The sequence below is a fragment of the Ixodes scapularis genome, unplaced genomic scaffold (genome assembly GCF_016920785.2).
Source record: "Ixodes scapularis isolate PalLabHiFi unplaced genomic scaffold, ASM1692078v2 ptg000885l_1___fragment_2___debris__unscaffolded, whole genome shotgun sequence".
Classification (NCBI taxonomy): Eukaryota; Metazoa; Arthropoda; class Arachnida; order Ixodida; family Ixodidae; genus Ixodes; species Ixodes scapularis.
In genome coordinates this window covers 82,703-100,742 of record NW_024610063.1, presented here as the reverse complement: position 1 = coordinate 100,742, position 18,040 = coordinate 82,703, and the positions used below count along the sequence as shown (strand labels likewise).

Below are 18,040 nucleotides of genomic sequence, written 5' to 3'. Positions count from 1 at the left end.
ACCGCTGCTTAAAGGGGGGTACACCGGCGATTTTTCGAGCTAGCTCAACTAACTACATTTTCTGACTCCCCGGCCTTTATCCTTTCCGGTGTGCTCTTCAGTATCGCAAAATTCACAATAGTTACTGTGAAATCACAAAATAAAAATGATGCAAAAACCGACATTCAAATATACCCATACGTTTCAGTGCAGTGACATCAGTGGTGGGCAGGCAGGCTTGCCAGTGGAGCGAGCAGTCTAAAAAATAGAATATGCCAATCATTTGTTCCGTGCTGGAGAGCGGGTTCTCAAGCGAGCTTTCAAAGCCTTAATTTGACACCATGAAACTGCTTCGAACCAGTTGGGAACAAATCCTACAGTCCAAAGAGTGAGCCCCTGCCCTACACTGACGTCACTTTTTCGTTGTTGCCAGTAGAGACTTTCAGTTTGAAAAACACGGTAAGGACCAAAATTGCAAACTCAATAAATTCGCGAAAAAAATATTTTGACTTCATATTTGGGGCACAATTTTAGCGATATTTGTTGGCGAGTTTAGCCAATTTCAAGCAAATTAGAGACCATGAAGAAATCGCCGGAGTACCCCTTTAAAGAAAAGCTGAAGAGGGTTTTGAATTTGATTACAAACATTTTATTTGTCTTAATACCACTCCAAGCATGACGAATATCACAAAAAAGTAGGCTATTTCATGCCCGCATCACTTGGAAAGACGCCTTTGAAGTTGCATTAAAACCACGCCCCTCCGCGGCTGCGGGAGAGGGCAGTAAAAGGAAAGCATGACGTCACGAAAGGTTCCTAGCGCGTGCTCCTCGACCCGCAGAGCCGACATCGTGCATCGACGATACTGAGATAGTTAATGATTCATGCTTCTAAAAGATGCCAGCTGGACGCAGGAAGATACACGAAGAGAGAGAGAGAGAAAAGAGGAGAAACAATCTGGCTGGACTAGCAACCATTTACTGAAAATCTTCTCGCACACCCTAGTTTCATATCTCGGAACGAATGGGCGTGGAAAAAGAGGTTAATCTTCAGTAAATGGTGCCTAGTCCAGCAGTTCCGAGCATCTTTCTACAAAAGAGGCAGGCACCTCAGGGAATCCGAGGAGCTTACGCGAAGCGGAGTCAAAACGAGGTAAGGATTTTCAGTGGACAGTTGAGCTACAGAATGCAATAAGAATCGCTCCTGATCATTTCATGACATCACGGAGCAACCCATCAATGACGTTCGGCGACAGCGAGCGGCCGCATATTTTTCGATTTTTTTTTTTCAAGTTTAGCGTTGTGTTGAGAAGCAATTATGGTGATATTTACATCTTCCAGGAAAAACTACGCCAAAAAGAAGCATTAACTTTGTTTTTAACTGTTTTAGCTATTATTTAGGTGACCAGATAAAGAAAAATTAAGTCCGAGATCTGTTCAAAAAATGTTCGAATATTCTCGTAAACCAATAAGCCGAAGGTCCTCGTTCGATCTACAAAAGGTAAGGGCGTAAATGAGCTGGTGGTGGTTAAACATTTCGGCAAAAACCCCGAGACTGGGACAAAAAGGGACGGACAAGCACAAAGTGTCAAGCAGAGCTGAATTTTATTTGACAAGGAAGGGTGCTTATATAGGCGTCAAATCCTACACAAATAAAAAAAGACGAAGGAAAGAGAGGGAGAAACCTTCACAAACAAAAGAGACGAAAGAAAAAAGAAAAAAAAAACCCCGTGCCACAAGCAGTACAACAAAAAACAAGCATTACAATAGAACTGAAAAGTTTATACAAAAACAAAAGCTAAGTAGAAGGACTAAAGTGCATTAGTCCCCAAGAGACCCCAACACTACAACAGGTCGTTTATACAGAAACAAAAGCAAAGTAGAAGGACCAAAGTGCATTAGTCCTCAAAAAACCCCAACACTATAACAGGAAGGACGCAACGAACCAATGACCAGGAAACAACAAAGCGAAAAGACTTAAAATCGGACAAAGGCCTCAACACATCGATTGACAGGACGTGCAGACATCAAATTTGTAAAAACTTTCTTTGTTCTTTATCTATTGTGAGGGATGGCTTATTTACCGCATTCCCATGATTCATGATTGTTATAGGTTCTTTTATCAAACGCTTCCGATCATCCTTTTCTGATAAGATGACTGTTGTTGAGTCCCAGTTGGGTAGACAATTATTGCATTCAACTACATGTTTTGATACTTCCGAATAAGGATCTTTGTTTTTGACCCAACGTTTGTGTTCGGTGAGACGATCGTTTATACAGCGCTTGGTTTGTCCTATGTAGCATAATCCGCAATCAAACGGGATCCTGTATACTACTCCTGACACACAACTGACCTCTTTTTCCTTGTGTTTTTTAGTGCACCCTGCTCTGGCGAAAGCAAACGGAGTCAAACGATTCAGTTTGTAATCATTGCTGAATACCGTGCTAATACCATACTTATTACCAATAGATTTAAGATTATGTGAAATCTGGTGAAAAAACGGAAGAACTACACGCTTTGTGGGTTGAAGAACACTTTGGCACTTTTTCTTGAGGGAGATGAGAAACAACAACTGATTGAACACGTAATCTTGAGGGTACCCAGCGGCTTTAAAACGGTCAAACAGGCGCTTGAGAGCAGACTCAATAAAATGGGAACATGATTTTTTCAGAGCACTGTTGATCAAATTGCGTACTATGTTTTGATCAACAGTGCTCTGAAAAAATCATGTTCCCACTTTATTGAGTCTGCTCTCAAGCGCCTGTTTGACCGTTTTAAAGCCGCTGGGTACGCGGTAAGACCTGTTATTTTAATCGATAAGGTTGTCTGTATTCTAATTTAACTTGAGCGATTCCTTATTTTGATCAAACGTTTCCGGATATTCTACGTTATATTACATTATTTTTTTTTTTACGTTGTTTGAATGGCCGTCATTTTACAGCGGAGAGTAGACGCCCTACCGCAAGAAGGTGAAGGACTTGTGGTTTTTAGTCCAAGCACGGCCTTTCGACGTTACTGAATTAAAATTGACTGTTGGGCTGGTTGGTTAAACATCTTAATTACAAAAGCGCAAAGGACAAGGACAGGACAAAGAATGAACAGGACAAGCACAAGTATTGAAGAAGAAGCGCTTGTCCGGTTCATTCTTTGTCCTGGCCTTGTCCTTTGCGCTTTTGTAATTAAGACTTTCAACGGTGTCTAGAATGATTCCATCAAGAACACTGCGGGCAGAAACAAAGACGCGGAAGTTTTTTTTTTTTTTTTTTTAATTCTTGCGTAGCTGGTATAGAGTAAAATGATTAATACATTTGCAGAACCGAATGTGTTCGAATACAGGGGCTTCCGTGGGTCTCACGCTATGGCAATCACGCGTACTGCGGTGAAGCGGAAAACTATATACACTTTTCGAAACTATTTATTCCTCCATAAAGGGAGGAACGATCTTGTAACCTATCATCTTGTACACGTTACTAAAAACAAAATCGATTACAATTACTATTACTCTTGGCTAAAAAGTATTCGATTAGATTACTTGATTACTCGACGGCAAAAGTAATTGGACATTACTTTAAGAAGTAACCGTTACTTTTCCGATTACTTTATTGTGTGGAGACACATCTTTAGCGCTCATAACAATGAACTACTTCCAACCTATATTTCACATTTGCGCAAGTATTGAAGAAGAAAAAACTGGTTCCCTCTTCGTGGTCGTTGCACCTTCACAATGCGGGCACGGGTAGAATTCCTTTGAAGACGTTTAATGATATGGGTGTTCGTCAGTTTGGGAGGGGGGGGGGGGGGGGGGGAGCGGAGGGGGTTTTAAATCTTGTTAAGCTTAAGCAAGAGTTGTCGTTCAGAGTTTGTGTCACTCATTTTCCCACTGTTTCTTGTGAATATGTCTGCTGCTACGCTGAAAACCCTCTCAACAGACGCGCTGGATGGCATGGCAGTATTGAATCTGAGGAACACTTTTTGAAGGCGAGGGAAGTTTTTCAAGAGGTCTGTTGTATTGTCCTGGGAAGTCAAGTACCGGGGGCAGTTCTCCACTGCCATTAGTCGTCCCCGGCACAGAAAAGTTGAAGAAATTTATGTCAGGGAAGAGCACGCAGTCATCTTGGCGTCTCGATTCTGGTTCCCCGTAGCATGGGAGGTCCTTGAGCGTACTAGAATGGAAAGTTGGGTTAGTTGGTGTGAATCCATATTGAAAAGCAGCGCGAATAACACACGGACAAGGAGGGGAGAACAGCGCCTCGTCCTGTGTGTTCTCTCGTCCTTGTCCGTGTGTTACTCGCGCTGTTTTTTCAATATGGGTTCTTGAGCAGTCGCGTTAACTAATGCCGTACTGTACATGCAAAGGGGTTGACCTCGTTTCCTACAGCTCCGCAAAAAACTTTCTTTTTTCCTTTTCGAAAAACGAAAAAAATTTTATTTTTGTCATTTCAGAAAAAAAAGGTGTGTACGGGGGGGGGGCAAGGGTGTTCGTGGAAAAATAGTGACAATTAGAAGTAATTTTTATTACTTCAAAAAGTAATCGGACTATTCCTGTGATTACTGCTGAATAAAAGTAATCAACTGATTATAAAATACTCCAAAAAGTAATTGACTACAAGTAATTTGATTACTTGTAATGCGTACGGTACAAGTCTGCACCTATGTGCCTTCAGAACGGGAGAAGCTCTCGTCCCTGAAAGCAGGGAAGCCAAATTCCTCCCTCGTCTGCATCTCAATATGGCGGTCCCGAATCGAGCTAATCGAACTCAATAAGGCTTAACGAGGACGCCGCGTGAGTTGTTGGTTTTAACACCGAAAGTTGCCAGGATTCAACCGAAAACACTTGGTATAGTATTAAGAACAGGTAAATACCTCGGGCTACTGGCAACCCAGAAGAGCAGTCAGCTGCTTCGTACCCGCGCGAGCAAGCCAGTACTGCTTTCGGAGCGAGGGGTGCAGCAAATGAAAACATACCACGAGGTCTTCACACACTGCATTGATTGACGAAGTCAGCTTCCCGCCCAGGTAAGGAAATTTGAGTTTCGACCGCAGTTACTCACTCCTCTCGCTGTCAACACTCAGAGGTTAGGGTGCATTTACACTTGCGGATTTCCAGGGGGTCCGCACCGGCGGCGTGAAGTCTTTTTTAGAGCCGGGTGTCGAAATCATCTCTTCGCTGGCGGAAAATCTGGATATGCGTGGGTCCCAGACCGGACCGGATTTTCCGTCGCCCGGCTCTAAAATCCGCTCACTGCCGACGCACATCAGCCCGCCCATTCGCAAGTTTGAACGCACCATTAGACGGATATAACCGAAACCCGGCAACTTCACGCACTTCACATCTTACCTTTGCTATTCCTCGAGCCATTAATCCTTCGTCAACACCCCACGTCATGGTAGAGTGGTAAACCATTCGCGGAACCAAAAAGCGCTTTCAAAAGTGCTAATTCGAAGCAACATATTTAGCTCACCGCACGACATTGCACGGCAACCAGAAAATATCGCGAAGCGTGAAAGAAGGTTAAATAGCTCGCCACCAGATTGTAGGTTCAAGCAGAGTAGTTGCAAGCAGCTAGGATGGGTGGCGCTAGATACCGCCTAGTTCATTGGCCACAAAAATACTTTTGCTTGCTCGCGCACGTATTGCATTTCGAGCATCTCTCATATGGACGTCACACTTTACGCAGCGCAATATACGATAGCATCAGCTAAACATATCACATACAGCAAGATTACACACAAGACGTACAAACATCAACACAACCGCACACTACCCAGATCACTCATGCATACTCTACGTCTTGTGGGTACGAATTTTCTCGGTGATCACCTAAGGTCCTAAACAATAAATAATGTTCCTAGTATGATGAGCTTTTGCCAGTAATGTCATTCGTCAGAAGGTATCCGCAATGACCTAAGGAATGAATCCCTCAGTAAAAGAATGAAGGACGTACGTTCACAACTTCCTGTAACGTCGAATTAGAGCGCAGCTCTTGAGGAGGAGGAGGGTACGGAGAGGAGAGTATGCCCCTCCTTTTCATCCGTATCCTTTCCTCCTTCCCTCCTCCTCCTCGCCTCTTTTCCTCCTCCTTCTCCTTCTCTCTTGAGGTATTTCGATTTACCAACTTCGTCAGACGTGCCACAGAGATCGATGAGTACAGAACAGACCCGTATCCATGTAGACGGCCACCTGGAAAACGATACACAACGTCTTCATACGTGCCTAACTGTGATTTATGAATGGTTATATCCCTTGCAGAACGGGTAGCTGGCACCTCCTCCTCCTTTCCTCCCTCCTCCCACTCTTCCTCTCCTCCTTCTCCTCTTCCCTCCTCCTCCTTCCTCCCCCTCCCTCCCCCTCCTCGTGACCCTCGTTACGTCACACGTGACGTCACGCGTGACGTCATTATGGGAAATGTCCCATAATGCAACGCGCGGTCACGCCGACGGCGACGCCGCTCAAGCCGGAAACGGGCGTTTAAGAGTTGCGCTCTAAAAGCAAATGTTCATGCCATAATTTTTTGCGACAGACAGTAAAATAGCCCGCCCAGTCGCGGTTCCTGGTACTCATGTGTTCGCTTCCCCGCAAAGGACGTCATAGAATGGCACAAAGAACGCGTTTTTCTATCTAGTTTTTTTTTTTTATTTTTTATTTTTTTTTTTTTGCGTTGTTTGTGTGCGGTTGTAATAATCGTCATGGATTAACCTCTCTAAAGGGGGTATTCCCCCAGCTGGAAACGATGCTTCATGGGCAGAGAAATCGCTTTTGGAGCAACATCCACGCGTTCAAAGCCGCTATTTGCGGCAAGAGTTGAGTATGGCTAGCTACGCTGTGGCGAGTTCGAAACCCAGTTTCTCGGCCACAAGTCGATTGCCGAGTAAAACTATCCAGCTTAACGCAAAGCAAATTTACGCAGTACCGCATCGGTCTTCCTGTTCGATTTAGTTTAATGTTAATGTAACAAACTATAAATATACGTACTTTCCGTCATAATATATACATATATATATATATGTGTGTGTGTGTGTGTGTGTGTGTGTGTGTGTGTGTGTGTGTGTGTGTGTGTGTGTGTGTGTGTGTGTGTGTGTGTGTGTGTGTGTGCGTGTGTGTGTGTGTTCAGAGCTTTTGGGTAGTTATCAGCAGCCTACACTTCATGTGAAGCAAAATGAGCTATTGCACTGTATTCTTATAAAGAAATTAGTGTGCCTAAATCTGTGCAATAAAAAAAAGCTTTAATCCTTTGTTTCTGTGTCTGAACACAAAACTAAAGAAACTTCATTAATATTGATGATCGTTTTGAAAGAACACAAAACTTTATAAGTTTTGTGTTCTAAAATTGTATTATTTTCGAGCAAATATACGTATTAAAAAAAAAAGGGTTCCCCGAGTGGCACTAGCACTATACACAGCTCTCCCGGACGTCATAGCCGGGGCTTGTGGGATATGTCAGCGCCATTACCAGGTGCTGACATAGTTTCGGTTTCGGGATCGGCGCAGGCAACGTAGGCCGCTGCTGCGTCGGCTGCGTCGCTACGGCGGTTGCGGCGCACACGGTGCACGTTCCTTTCTTCCGGTGTACGGTCGCGGTCGCAATGGGGCAGTCATGCCGATGTGCGCCATGCTCGGCTGCCGAAGCAGAAGCAAGTCCTCTGCACAGCGGAGTAACACGGAGCTAAATGTAGGACTGCACCGTTTGCCAAAGCTGATAATGCGACTGTGTGAACGTGTGTCGGAGAAACGCCGAAGCCTCTGGCTTGCTCGCATACGTCGAAAATAAGAACCTGAACAACGTTTGTGTTCAGGTTCTTACGTCGTCACTTCATTACGTCACTTTATTACCTTCACAACGTCGTCACTTCATTGCCGGTAAGAAATAGGTTGGCCAACTGTACGTGGATTGCTGGATGCTTTTGTTCGCACCCTGTGCGGATTGCCGTAGCGGCTGAGGCAGTGTTTGGTGTCTGCATGGTAGTGTCACGCTGCAGGGATGTGCTTTTACCTTTCTCGCAGCGTTTCTGTAATTGTGTAGTGTTTGCAGCACACTTGTGTCGGTGGTGTTACGACGGCGGCGCCGAGTTTAACCAGCTAAGATGCTGCGAATTCTAATGCGACGAGTACGGGCACATATCTTCGTGTGCGGGCAAACCTTCGGCTCTTCGGCTGCCATAAAGACGCTCGTTTTATCGCCTGTCAACTCGCCTCGCTCAGTTCGACGATACGCCTCGATGGGAGACGCTGTCAGGCTCTTTGCCCATGCACTCGTGAAATAGTTATGGCCATCCAGGGCCTTGCAGTCCTCCATCTGTTGCAGCGACACGCAGTTCGTCGACGAAACCAGCTTGTTAATTATGCGCACCTGCGTCGTGGCTGGCAGCACGTCCGCGTCTGGAGTGGCGCCCGCGCCGACGCGTAGCGTGTACGGATCGACGCCGTCACACATCTTCACTTTAGACTCGCACCGAGCCCGTGTGGGGCCGACAAGACGTTCGAAGTAGGAAGGGCAGAACTCATGGCGAATGGCTTTCGCCATCACGCTGTACGGGCGATACAAATTCTGTAGCGAAGTAGAAGTCGGGCGGCGCACGGGCAGCGTCTGCTTCTCAGTACCTGGCAATGGCGGCCAGCAGGCGGGAGTAGAGGAAGTGACGTCACGTGAGTACTATAAATGCCATCGCACATCAATCACCATCTGCGCGGCGATTTCGTCAACAATCTTTTTTTCTTTCTTTTTCGTCACGCTTCAATGGATTCCGCCCGACGGTCGAGTTGATGGGGCGCTTACATCACACGCAGCTCCTTCGCGGGCGGGCGAGCGAGCAATGCACGCACGCGCTGGCACGCGCGCCTTCCGATTCCCGTCCTACCCGCCCTACCTTCGGCTTCGTTCACTACCTGAAAAGCGAAAGGGGAAAAGAAAGAAACGAAAACAAGAAATGCCCGAGAGAGAGAGAGAGAAGAGGAGGTGTCTCGAGGCCAAAATACGCGCCGAAACGTCACCGCTCTCTCGGATCCTCGGGATCGGTCGGGGCGGCAGGTAGAGAGTGTCGGTAGAGTCTTCGACGGCGGGGTGCGAGAGCGAAAGTGTGACGCCGATCACTCGGCACGCGACGATTGGCTCCTTCCGGATCACGTGGTACAGGGTCTTCCCCCCTTCCTTTATAAAGGACGAAACCAAGTACCGGCGCCCATCTTCTTCACTGACGTTTGGGACATTGCGAGTGCTGGTCGTTCGTCTGGTGTGCTTGTTTGTCAGTGCCGTCGATCACTCCGGGAGGATCCAGGGCGACCGCGCGCATCATCGAACGAAACCGGGAACGAAAAAAAAAAACGAGAAAAAGAAAAGAGTCCACCAACATGTCGGGGCACAAGTTAGAAGAGACCACGGACATAGCCGAATTCTTCGCCGGCAAAAGCGTCTTTCTCACGGGGATCACTGGATTTCTCGGAAAGGTGAGTTCCCGTCACAAGGGAGCCATGTCAACTGTGCTCTTGATTTCTTTACGTACGTTCGTACGCCCGTTTTTCGTATTTAACAGCATCGTTTCTGCATGAACCAAGTAATTGAAATCCGACCTCATAATCCTTTTCTAATTTTTATACTGACGTAAATCCGTTCTTACGCGAAATATTTTTTCTTTGCCACAATCATGACGGCAAAGTGAAAGAGGCTGGAAATTTTCCTTGGTTGAAAATATTGTGTTTTGTTATATTTCACTTAAAGAAGACATTTCTAAAAATACCTATCCTGCAAAACTCAACTGTGGACCCATAACAGTTCATGGTCATACTCATAACTGTAACCGACAAACATCTGCTCCATCAGGCGCCCCAAAACGATCAGGTTTAAATCCCTTACTCGTCTTGAAATATATTTTTTTTTTTTGTAACGTGTTTTTAAAAGCACTCCCTTTTAGTTGAAAAGAATCAACCAGTGGACCGTAGAACCGAGGTTAAATAAAAGAAAACTAGAGTATAACTTGAGGCATCCGTTTAAAACCCACATCGCGTTTACGTTACTCACGTCCTAAAATTAGTCAAAACAGAGCAGCGAGAGCGTTGTTGCTTCTTTTCCCCCCTTCGATACATGCCAGCAATCTTTGGCGTGTGCTTCTCGGCAAATACGACAACCCTACGCGCTATTAAGCAAGGCCTACAGCCAACGAGATCACCCGTTGTTGCTGGTGCAGTTCTGGACCTCATCCTACAAGTCCTGTGGGGGTCATTGAAGAAATATGTGCTGAAGTGTCCAACAATACGCATTACATCTAATGACTACTCAGAGGCTTACTGTTTCAAAAAGACCACTGAGATAATAAAAAAGTCTATTGCTCATGCGCGCGCAGTAATAAAAAAACACAAGAAAAACAGCTCAGCCAAGAATGGCTTGACGGCAGAACACTTCCGCAGAGTCGCCAAAAAGGATTAGCTATAGCGCTGAATTATTCATTATGCCCAACTCCCTTTATATACGTTTTTTTATATATATTTTTTTTTCAATGCGTACTTTCTCGCGTACGTCTGACGAGCTTAAACCAATTTTTCGTACTTTGCGCAAATACCACTTAAGACGAATCCCTGACGCTTATGACCAATGAAACACGCATTCGTTTTTCTCCCCACGCAATAAACGTCGCAGAAACCAAAACAAAAATACGACCAGCGTTTACACCTTCAACTCGCAGCCAGAACGAGCGCTCACATGATCTGGAGCCGAATACATGCCGCCAATGTTAATCCTAGCCACTCGCTGAGGATGGCAAAGCACAGGGCACGCGCTGATTTGCAGACATTGTTAGAGTCCGGCTATTGTCATCATTGCCAGGATTGGACACGAGCCACCCGAATGCTCGTTTGAACTATCAATTATCACGAGCCCAAATCGAGTGTTCACGCGATGCTCGGGGTCAATCCATGAGCCGCATTCAAATGATAATGCAAATAATCCAAAGGTGCAATTGAGCTGGATAGGAATGACAAAAATAATCCCCGGAAAAGGGAAACAGTAAACCTTTGAGCATAGTCATCACACGGAATGCCTGCTGATAGACCCTGGGATTTGGAGATTTGTGTTTGTTTTTTCCCCTTCTCCCGAGATTATTTTCGGCCTTCAAATTTCGTCCCTGGGGTCCCAGACCAAAACTCATTTCATGGCTCCTTTAACCAGGACCCGTGGAAGGAGCCCAATCGTTCGCCCTGTCTACATCTCATACCTATCCATCGCTCGAGTAAAACTGCCCACCGGAGCAAGTTAGTAGAATGTCATCCACCAGTGCGAAGTCTTTCTACCGCATCCTCTTCTGTTTGCAATCTTCGGCGTGAAGACGCAGCAAAAGGTCTATGTTTCGCAGGTCTACCAACCAATCAGAAGGCTGTTTTAATTTGAAGTCTGGCGACTACTTCGAAGATTTCTGCTCAACACCAACTCAACCCTCTAATGACGCGCCACTACGGTAACGCTGCTGTCTGCGATGCTCATGCGCAAAGGATTTTACCTCACGCGGATATGGTTTTTGAGCAGGCGGTAGCGCTTGTTGAGGAACGCGTTTGTTTCTTGGCCCTGGGAGGACACCGGAGCGTCAAAAAAGGTTCCCGAACAATTTTTTTAGTTGTTTGGCACATTAGTTATTGGGAAAGTTCTATACTCCGTTTAACCAACGTCTGCAGAGCCGTCGCAGCCAATCCCATGCCGTGTGATCGGCACCCGATTCCCCAATTTTCACTGCGCTCAACCCCCCTTATTTTGGTGTTCAGTGCAGAGCGGTCGCAACTGGTAATCGTTATGATTTAGATGCCGCAGTGTCAGCAAAACTCGGGCGGTATACTGGTCCGCTTTGTCGCCAACTGCTTTCAAACATTTCTGGAGGGCGGAAAAGCGTTCCCTGCGATTTGAGAGCGAGGCTTCGGAGAGCCGGCAACAATGATTCGAACAAGTGTCGCTGCTCTGAGGCGCGCCGTCGAAGCGGTCGACCTCCGGCTGCTTCTGCTCGGGAATTCAGAGACGTGCGCATGAGGTCTTCAGACAGAAACAGGCTCGCACGTCGAGTCCTTTCGTGCGACGCAACAGGAGACACGTCCCAACGGTCCCGGATCGAACAGCTAGTATCAAAATTAAAAGCATTCTTTTCACTTTTTTTTTCTTCGTGAGGTTATATACATGATTCGAGTATTTGGAATCACCTTGACGGTAGCGCCGTTAGGCCATGCACTGCTCGACGCCTCATGGAAAAAGCAATCCGCAGTGTTTCTTCCTTGCAAGACCGTCCTGACACATGCGTCGTACAGTTCGAGCCACGCACATAGCAAACATCGTTCAAATATGTTTGAGGCGTGTCCGCAAACGCCTGCGTAATACATAATGCTTTTTTTTTTTTTAATATAAGCATGAGCAGCGTTGCTTTAGGGCTTTCGGAAAGGACTTCGGCTAATGTATAACTTCGACCAGATTCCCATAAGATGGCCGAGCGCAAGGTCTCGGCGGCCAAATCCAGTCCTGGAGTGTTGTGGTGCGTGGGAAGCTTCCATTGTGTCCACAACGGCGACGCCATGACTCTCACCAAGGGGACTTCCGTTCATTTTGCGGTTTTTTTTTTTTTGTTTTTTTTTACGTTTTCTTCTTTGACAAATTTATTTCCGAGCTGTGTGATCAGCAACGTGCGTAGGCTCCGCGGGAGACGGGTTTATGGACGCTTGCTGGCGAGTGATTGGCGCTACTTCAAAGCGTTGTTCTTTTTTGTTTGTTTTTTTCAGCGACGTACGGTGGCTTCGCCTTGATGTCAAGTTGTTGTTTCGTTCTAGACTTTCTTTACGAGCCTGTCTTTTTTTTATATTTTATTTATTTATCCTTTGGAAGAACGTCTGTCAAAGGCGTCTCAAAAATGAAGTAGGCACACTCCACGCAAGGAGCCGACTTGGACGGGGTGTCAGCTACGGCGGAACTTGACACTACGTGTGTCTTCATACATAAACGTTTATGAAGTTTTCCCGACCTCTTAATTTAGAAACAATTTGCAGGAAGTTTAAACTCCTCATTTCATCCAATATAGCCTACCACATATTTCTAAAACGAAAAAAAATGAGTCAAGCAAAATTTAGAAGAAAATTAGAAATTAAAGCTGGATGTCATATCTTACTGACGACAGACGTTACTGCTCGTGATGCAGATCTCCGAAGGTAACTACGATGAAAACTATATCGTTTCCAACTTTTCGTTCGCGTAGCAATATGGACTGGAAATCTTACAGTCCATATTGCCTTTGCTTACCTTTGCTAGGGTTACCTTTGCTAGGGTTACAACTTTTGGCGTAGCTCCAGGCTTCTAGGCGATGCGAGGATGCGGTACATAAAAAAAAAATATACGTAAATACGCTCTTTTTTATTATGCGGAATGCCTGCAGAGAGCGTGAGACACCCGACAATGAATAAACCATGAGGCTTGCTCGGTCAATGTCATTCCTAATCTACGCATGTAACTTACAATCTAAACGGTGCGAGAAGCATAAATTTTAGTAAAAACGGCGGATTAAGCGTAATCTCCTACTAAAGCAAACGATTAACAATAACAATGGCGGGTCAAGAATAAGCTTCATTTAAAACTGTAGGCAACACGAGAGCTCCACACTAACCCTCGGCCCCATGGCTAATACCCATCATGCAAAAGACAGTCTACAGACAGCATGGAAACAGAGAGCCTCTGGAGGCGACGTGATGCCACCAGGGTTGAAGCCAGGAGTGTGGAGGGACTCGCCCCCAGCGGTGTCTGAAACCGTTGTGGTTTGGGTCATTGTTCTGGGCATGTCCCTCCACACTTCTGGCTTCATTTCTGGTGTCGTCATGTCACCTCGAGAAGCTTCCGACCCCGTGATCTGAGACGTGTTTTTTTTTTTTTTTTCCTGAAAGTTTCGTAGCAGTGCTTCAACTTGGGAGACTTTAATAACTCCGTAACATCGCTCATGCAAAAAAAAAGACGAAAGAAAACTGCTTACGCACATGTTGGAAGCTTACACACTACATATATGTATAAAGCGAGCATGACTCGAAAACACTTCTCTGGTTACGGCGAACACCCTGCTCTTTGTACGAGTGTGTCGCGTCCAGCGCATTAGCCGGGCGCTCGCATCGGACGAGGTCGCTGCGCGACAGCCTTTCCATCGATATCGCCGATGGCCATTCTTTCTTTCCATAGCCTGACGCGTCATACAACACTTCCTTTCTTTTTTTCTTCTTTTTTTTTCTGTCTCCATTGCGAAATCACGATCGGGCCGAGCGTACGAGTCCGCGTCTACGGTCTTTTGATGGCGGCACGCATAATTTGTTGGCTTGACTTCAAACGAGCGGCCGCGGCTCGTGCGGGGGTTGCCCCATTGTCACAAAGAAAGAATACCCGAGCGACAACGACGGACCCTTTTGTTTCTTCCGTGTCTCGCGTACGGCTTCGAGCGGGGCCGTAAGCCGCGTGGCAAGAAAACATACCGTATGGAATGTTTTCCTATTCGAGTGAAACCCTCGCTGCCGTATGGATAGCTGGGCTTTTTCGCCTCCGTTTTACTTTCCCACGGACTGTTTCAATTATCGCCGTCTGTGGGCCGCCATATTTGTTTTACTGAGCTGTGGAACGCGATCTGAGTGTTCGCGATGAAGCTTTCCTTCACATAATTCTCCGGCTAAAGGGGAAACGGAGATGGGCTTTATAATGGCCATAGAGGTACGAACGAGAGGATTATGTTAATGGGAAATGGCAAATCCGTAACCGATGTGGACCGCGATACTCTTTTGGCGGCAGTCTTTGGCTGTCCATCAACATGGTCCAGGAACGCTGGCAGCGGCCGCCATGTTGCCTGAACACGCAGTGGCAACGGAAATGATTCCTAGGTGAACCTGGGTGATTCTTCGCGCCCAGTCGATCGCATCAGACGGTGGTTCCGCTGGACCATTCCATTGGAGAATTCTGTTTACGCTTCTTGCTTTCTGATTGGTCCTTTTGGCGTTCTCAGCGTCTGATTTCGCTACCCAATTGGCGGCGGTGTGATAATGAGATGCGCTGGACTAGCCACGCCCTGAGCTTTTTAAGCTTGTCGCAGCTAATAACTTGCGTTTCAAATGGGAAATCTTACAGCGTGTCTTTTACAATATATATATATATATATATATATATATATCTAGACGCGCTGTAAGATTTCCACTTATTGGCAAGTTATTGGCTATGACGTTTTCGCTGTCTAAACGTGTCTTATTAAACGAATTCCGTCATCTCCCTCATGCTACGTCCAATTATAAAACACAGACAAAAAAAAAACTTCTGGGGTGATGTAACAAGAATACGTCGTATGTTTCGGCTATGCTCGACGACGACTGTAAACCACCCATCTTTTCTGAGAAACAGCACACATTTCTGCTATGCACCCGGAAACGTAATATCTATCTTATGGAAGGAAAACCTCCAAAGATTATAACCTCAGCAATAAAAAGAAAAAAGAGAAAAAAAGAAACGAAATATGAAACAAACATAAAAAAGTTATTGGTTCGAGGTTATAACCAACAAAAAATGACGCGTTATATCAATCTGCCTTTACGTTTATATTTCTGGGCTCGCCAAGAAATATCTGCATCCGAATGCAGCACGAACTTCGTGTTGGATTCTCGCTAACATATCTGACCTTTTCATTAAAAATAAATAAAAATATGCTTGGTTGCAGAATTCCGAGTATATATCACAGACTTATTTTTTGTCAAACCTGTAAATACGAGCCTATTGATAAAAAAAAATACTTTCCTTGGTTTATGTTGAAAAGGATCCTTGTGGAAGTCTCAGAGTTGGTGCCGACGTTTAGCAAGGAGATTAAAAAGTGTAAAGTCCATCAGCGAAACGTCCGTTGCTACTATGAGGGTTTGAACAGACTGCTTCTCAAGGTCTTCACAGCCAGCTCGAACTACACTACTGTTTTTTTAACCAACGTTAAACGCTGCGGTACTTTTTTCTGCATCTCAATAATGTCCTTAATTCCGATTCTCTTGATCATGACCTTATCCCCGAAGCATCAGGCAGAAGGCGATGCATCTAAAAAGGGGTTGCGATAACGTTAGAACGCCAACCTCTTATTGGTTGATTGGAAAAAAAAATGAAAGCCGTTTACAACACCCTTTAACACCGAATTAGAGCGCAGCTCTTGAGGAGAAGGGAATACCCCTCCTCCTCACCCTCCCTGCTACTCTTCCTCCCCTCCTCTTTCTCCTCCTCACCTCCCCCTCCTTCACCTCCTCCCCTCATCCTTCAAGCTTCCCCCTCCCTCCTCTCCACCTCCTCATCCCTCCTCCTCCCCTTTCCCCCCTCCCCCCCGTCCTCCACCCCCTCCTCCTCCTCCCCGCGCGTTGCATCATGGGAGATTTCGCATAATGCACCCCGCGGTTATACGCCGACGCCGCTCAAGCCGGAAGCGAGCGCCTAAGAGCTGTGCTCTAAAAAAATAATAATGGGTAGACCTCGAGTAATCTAGCCTTGAGGTCTACCCACTATTCTTTCAATCAAAGCCAGAGCTCGGTGTCGTTCCGAAATCACCGCAATCTGGGCAAGAAGCAGACGACTTGCCCTCCGCATTGCGTGGCTGATAAAATGCGAACGTTTGAGCACGTGACGTTATCTGCATCAAAATATACGCTATAAAAAATGTCGCCATGAGCCAACCTCTACCTAAGCCTAATATTCATCAAACCGAAATTTGATATTGTAAGCGACAATAACATTTATTTCAGCAAAAGAAAAAAAAAAAAAGACATATCGGGAAGAATTAAAAAATTATCGTCTTTCCTACAGACATTTTTTTTTCCACAGTGATAAATGCTAGAGGCGCCAACAATCTAACATTTTTGCGTGACAAATATGAGCCATGCGGACGTTGGCTCATAAAAAAAAAAAAAATCGTTTTTATTTTATATCTTTTTTTTTTTTATTTCTGGTAACGTCATGTTCTCCAACTTTCGCGTTTTATCAGCCCCACTAGCGTCACATTCTCACGGATTTCAAGCACTCCGCGATGCGCAGTTTATTTATACGGTCCAAAAACTACAAAATGAATAAAATTCAACTTCGCATCGGCGTGTGAAGGATTGTCCTCGAGGCCAAGAGTGCTGTCGTTTTTTCGCGGGTATACGTCTTTTTTAGCGGAAGGAGAAATAATGCTTTTAGGCCAATGTCGTTCGTTCCAAACGCTTTTTAGCGTTCAAGATTTCACCCAAATTTTCGCCTGCTTCTGGAAACGAGTTTTGAATTAAATAACTATACTCGTATTCACTTCGAAAAACGGAGAAAAACAAAAATCCGACTTTTCGTAGAGCATTCTTAATTTACTTCTTTTTGCGACGAATTAAGATATAGGTAGCTGAATTTTAAATTAGCTCATCGTTATTTTATCAAGACGTACATGTTTCTGACGCCAAAAGCGCCATTTCTTTCTCCGAGAACAAAATCTTCTAAGAACTACTTTTGCAGCACGTAAATATTGCGCAAGACTTCTTTTCTCTCTCTCTCTTTCTCAGAAACTCGACGCTTCGGCCATCTTCTTTCTTGAAATCATTGTTGGCTGTTATTCAAAACTTTTTTTTAGATCTAAAACGGCAGAAAATATTTTTTACGTCATCTAAAAACGTTCAAACACTCGGCGACAAAGCATAACGATATCGCGCGAGCTTCCCGACGCGGTATCCAAACGTGAGGAAGTCGCATATACGAATCAAACCTAGAGCCACCAAGAAAAAAAAAAAAAAAAATACTACGGGAACTCTACCCCACAACTTCCTGGTGGGCGCCGCCATTTTGACACTCTGCACATAGCAACAAGATGGCGGCGCCCAAGACATAGTCAGGGTATGGAATGTCATTACTCTAAGCGTAGTTTATTTAGTGACTCTATAGTTATACACTCTTTTTTTTTCTTCAAAAGTGCGCCCCGTTTAGCAGTTGCTCAGGCAATTATCCAGATCGTGGCCATTTCTTGGGCAGGCACCCTGATCACGTACTGGACAGGAGCGCTGGGACGGTGTTTGGCGAGGATTCGGATTCACGATTCGTGCCCGAGAAA

General features: G+C 45.4%; 1 protein-coding gene across 1 annotated transcript in view; it reads left to right on the top strand.

The window, feature by feature from the left end:
• The first annotated feature begins 8,650 nt into the window (after positions 1 to 8,650).
• The window catches only part of LOC8037882 (fatty acyl-CoA reductase 1), a 54,541-nt gene continuing 45,151 nt past the window's right edge, over positions 8,651 to 18,040 (top strand). Inside the window, exon 1 of the mRNA XM_040219890.3 lies at positions 8,651 to 9,419. Coding sequence (XP_040075824.2) covers positions 9,324 to 9,419 — 96 coding nt within the window. The 5' untranslated portion in view covers positions 8,651 to 9,323. The remainder of the gene's footprint in view (positions 9,420 to 18,040) is intronic.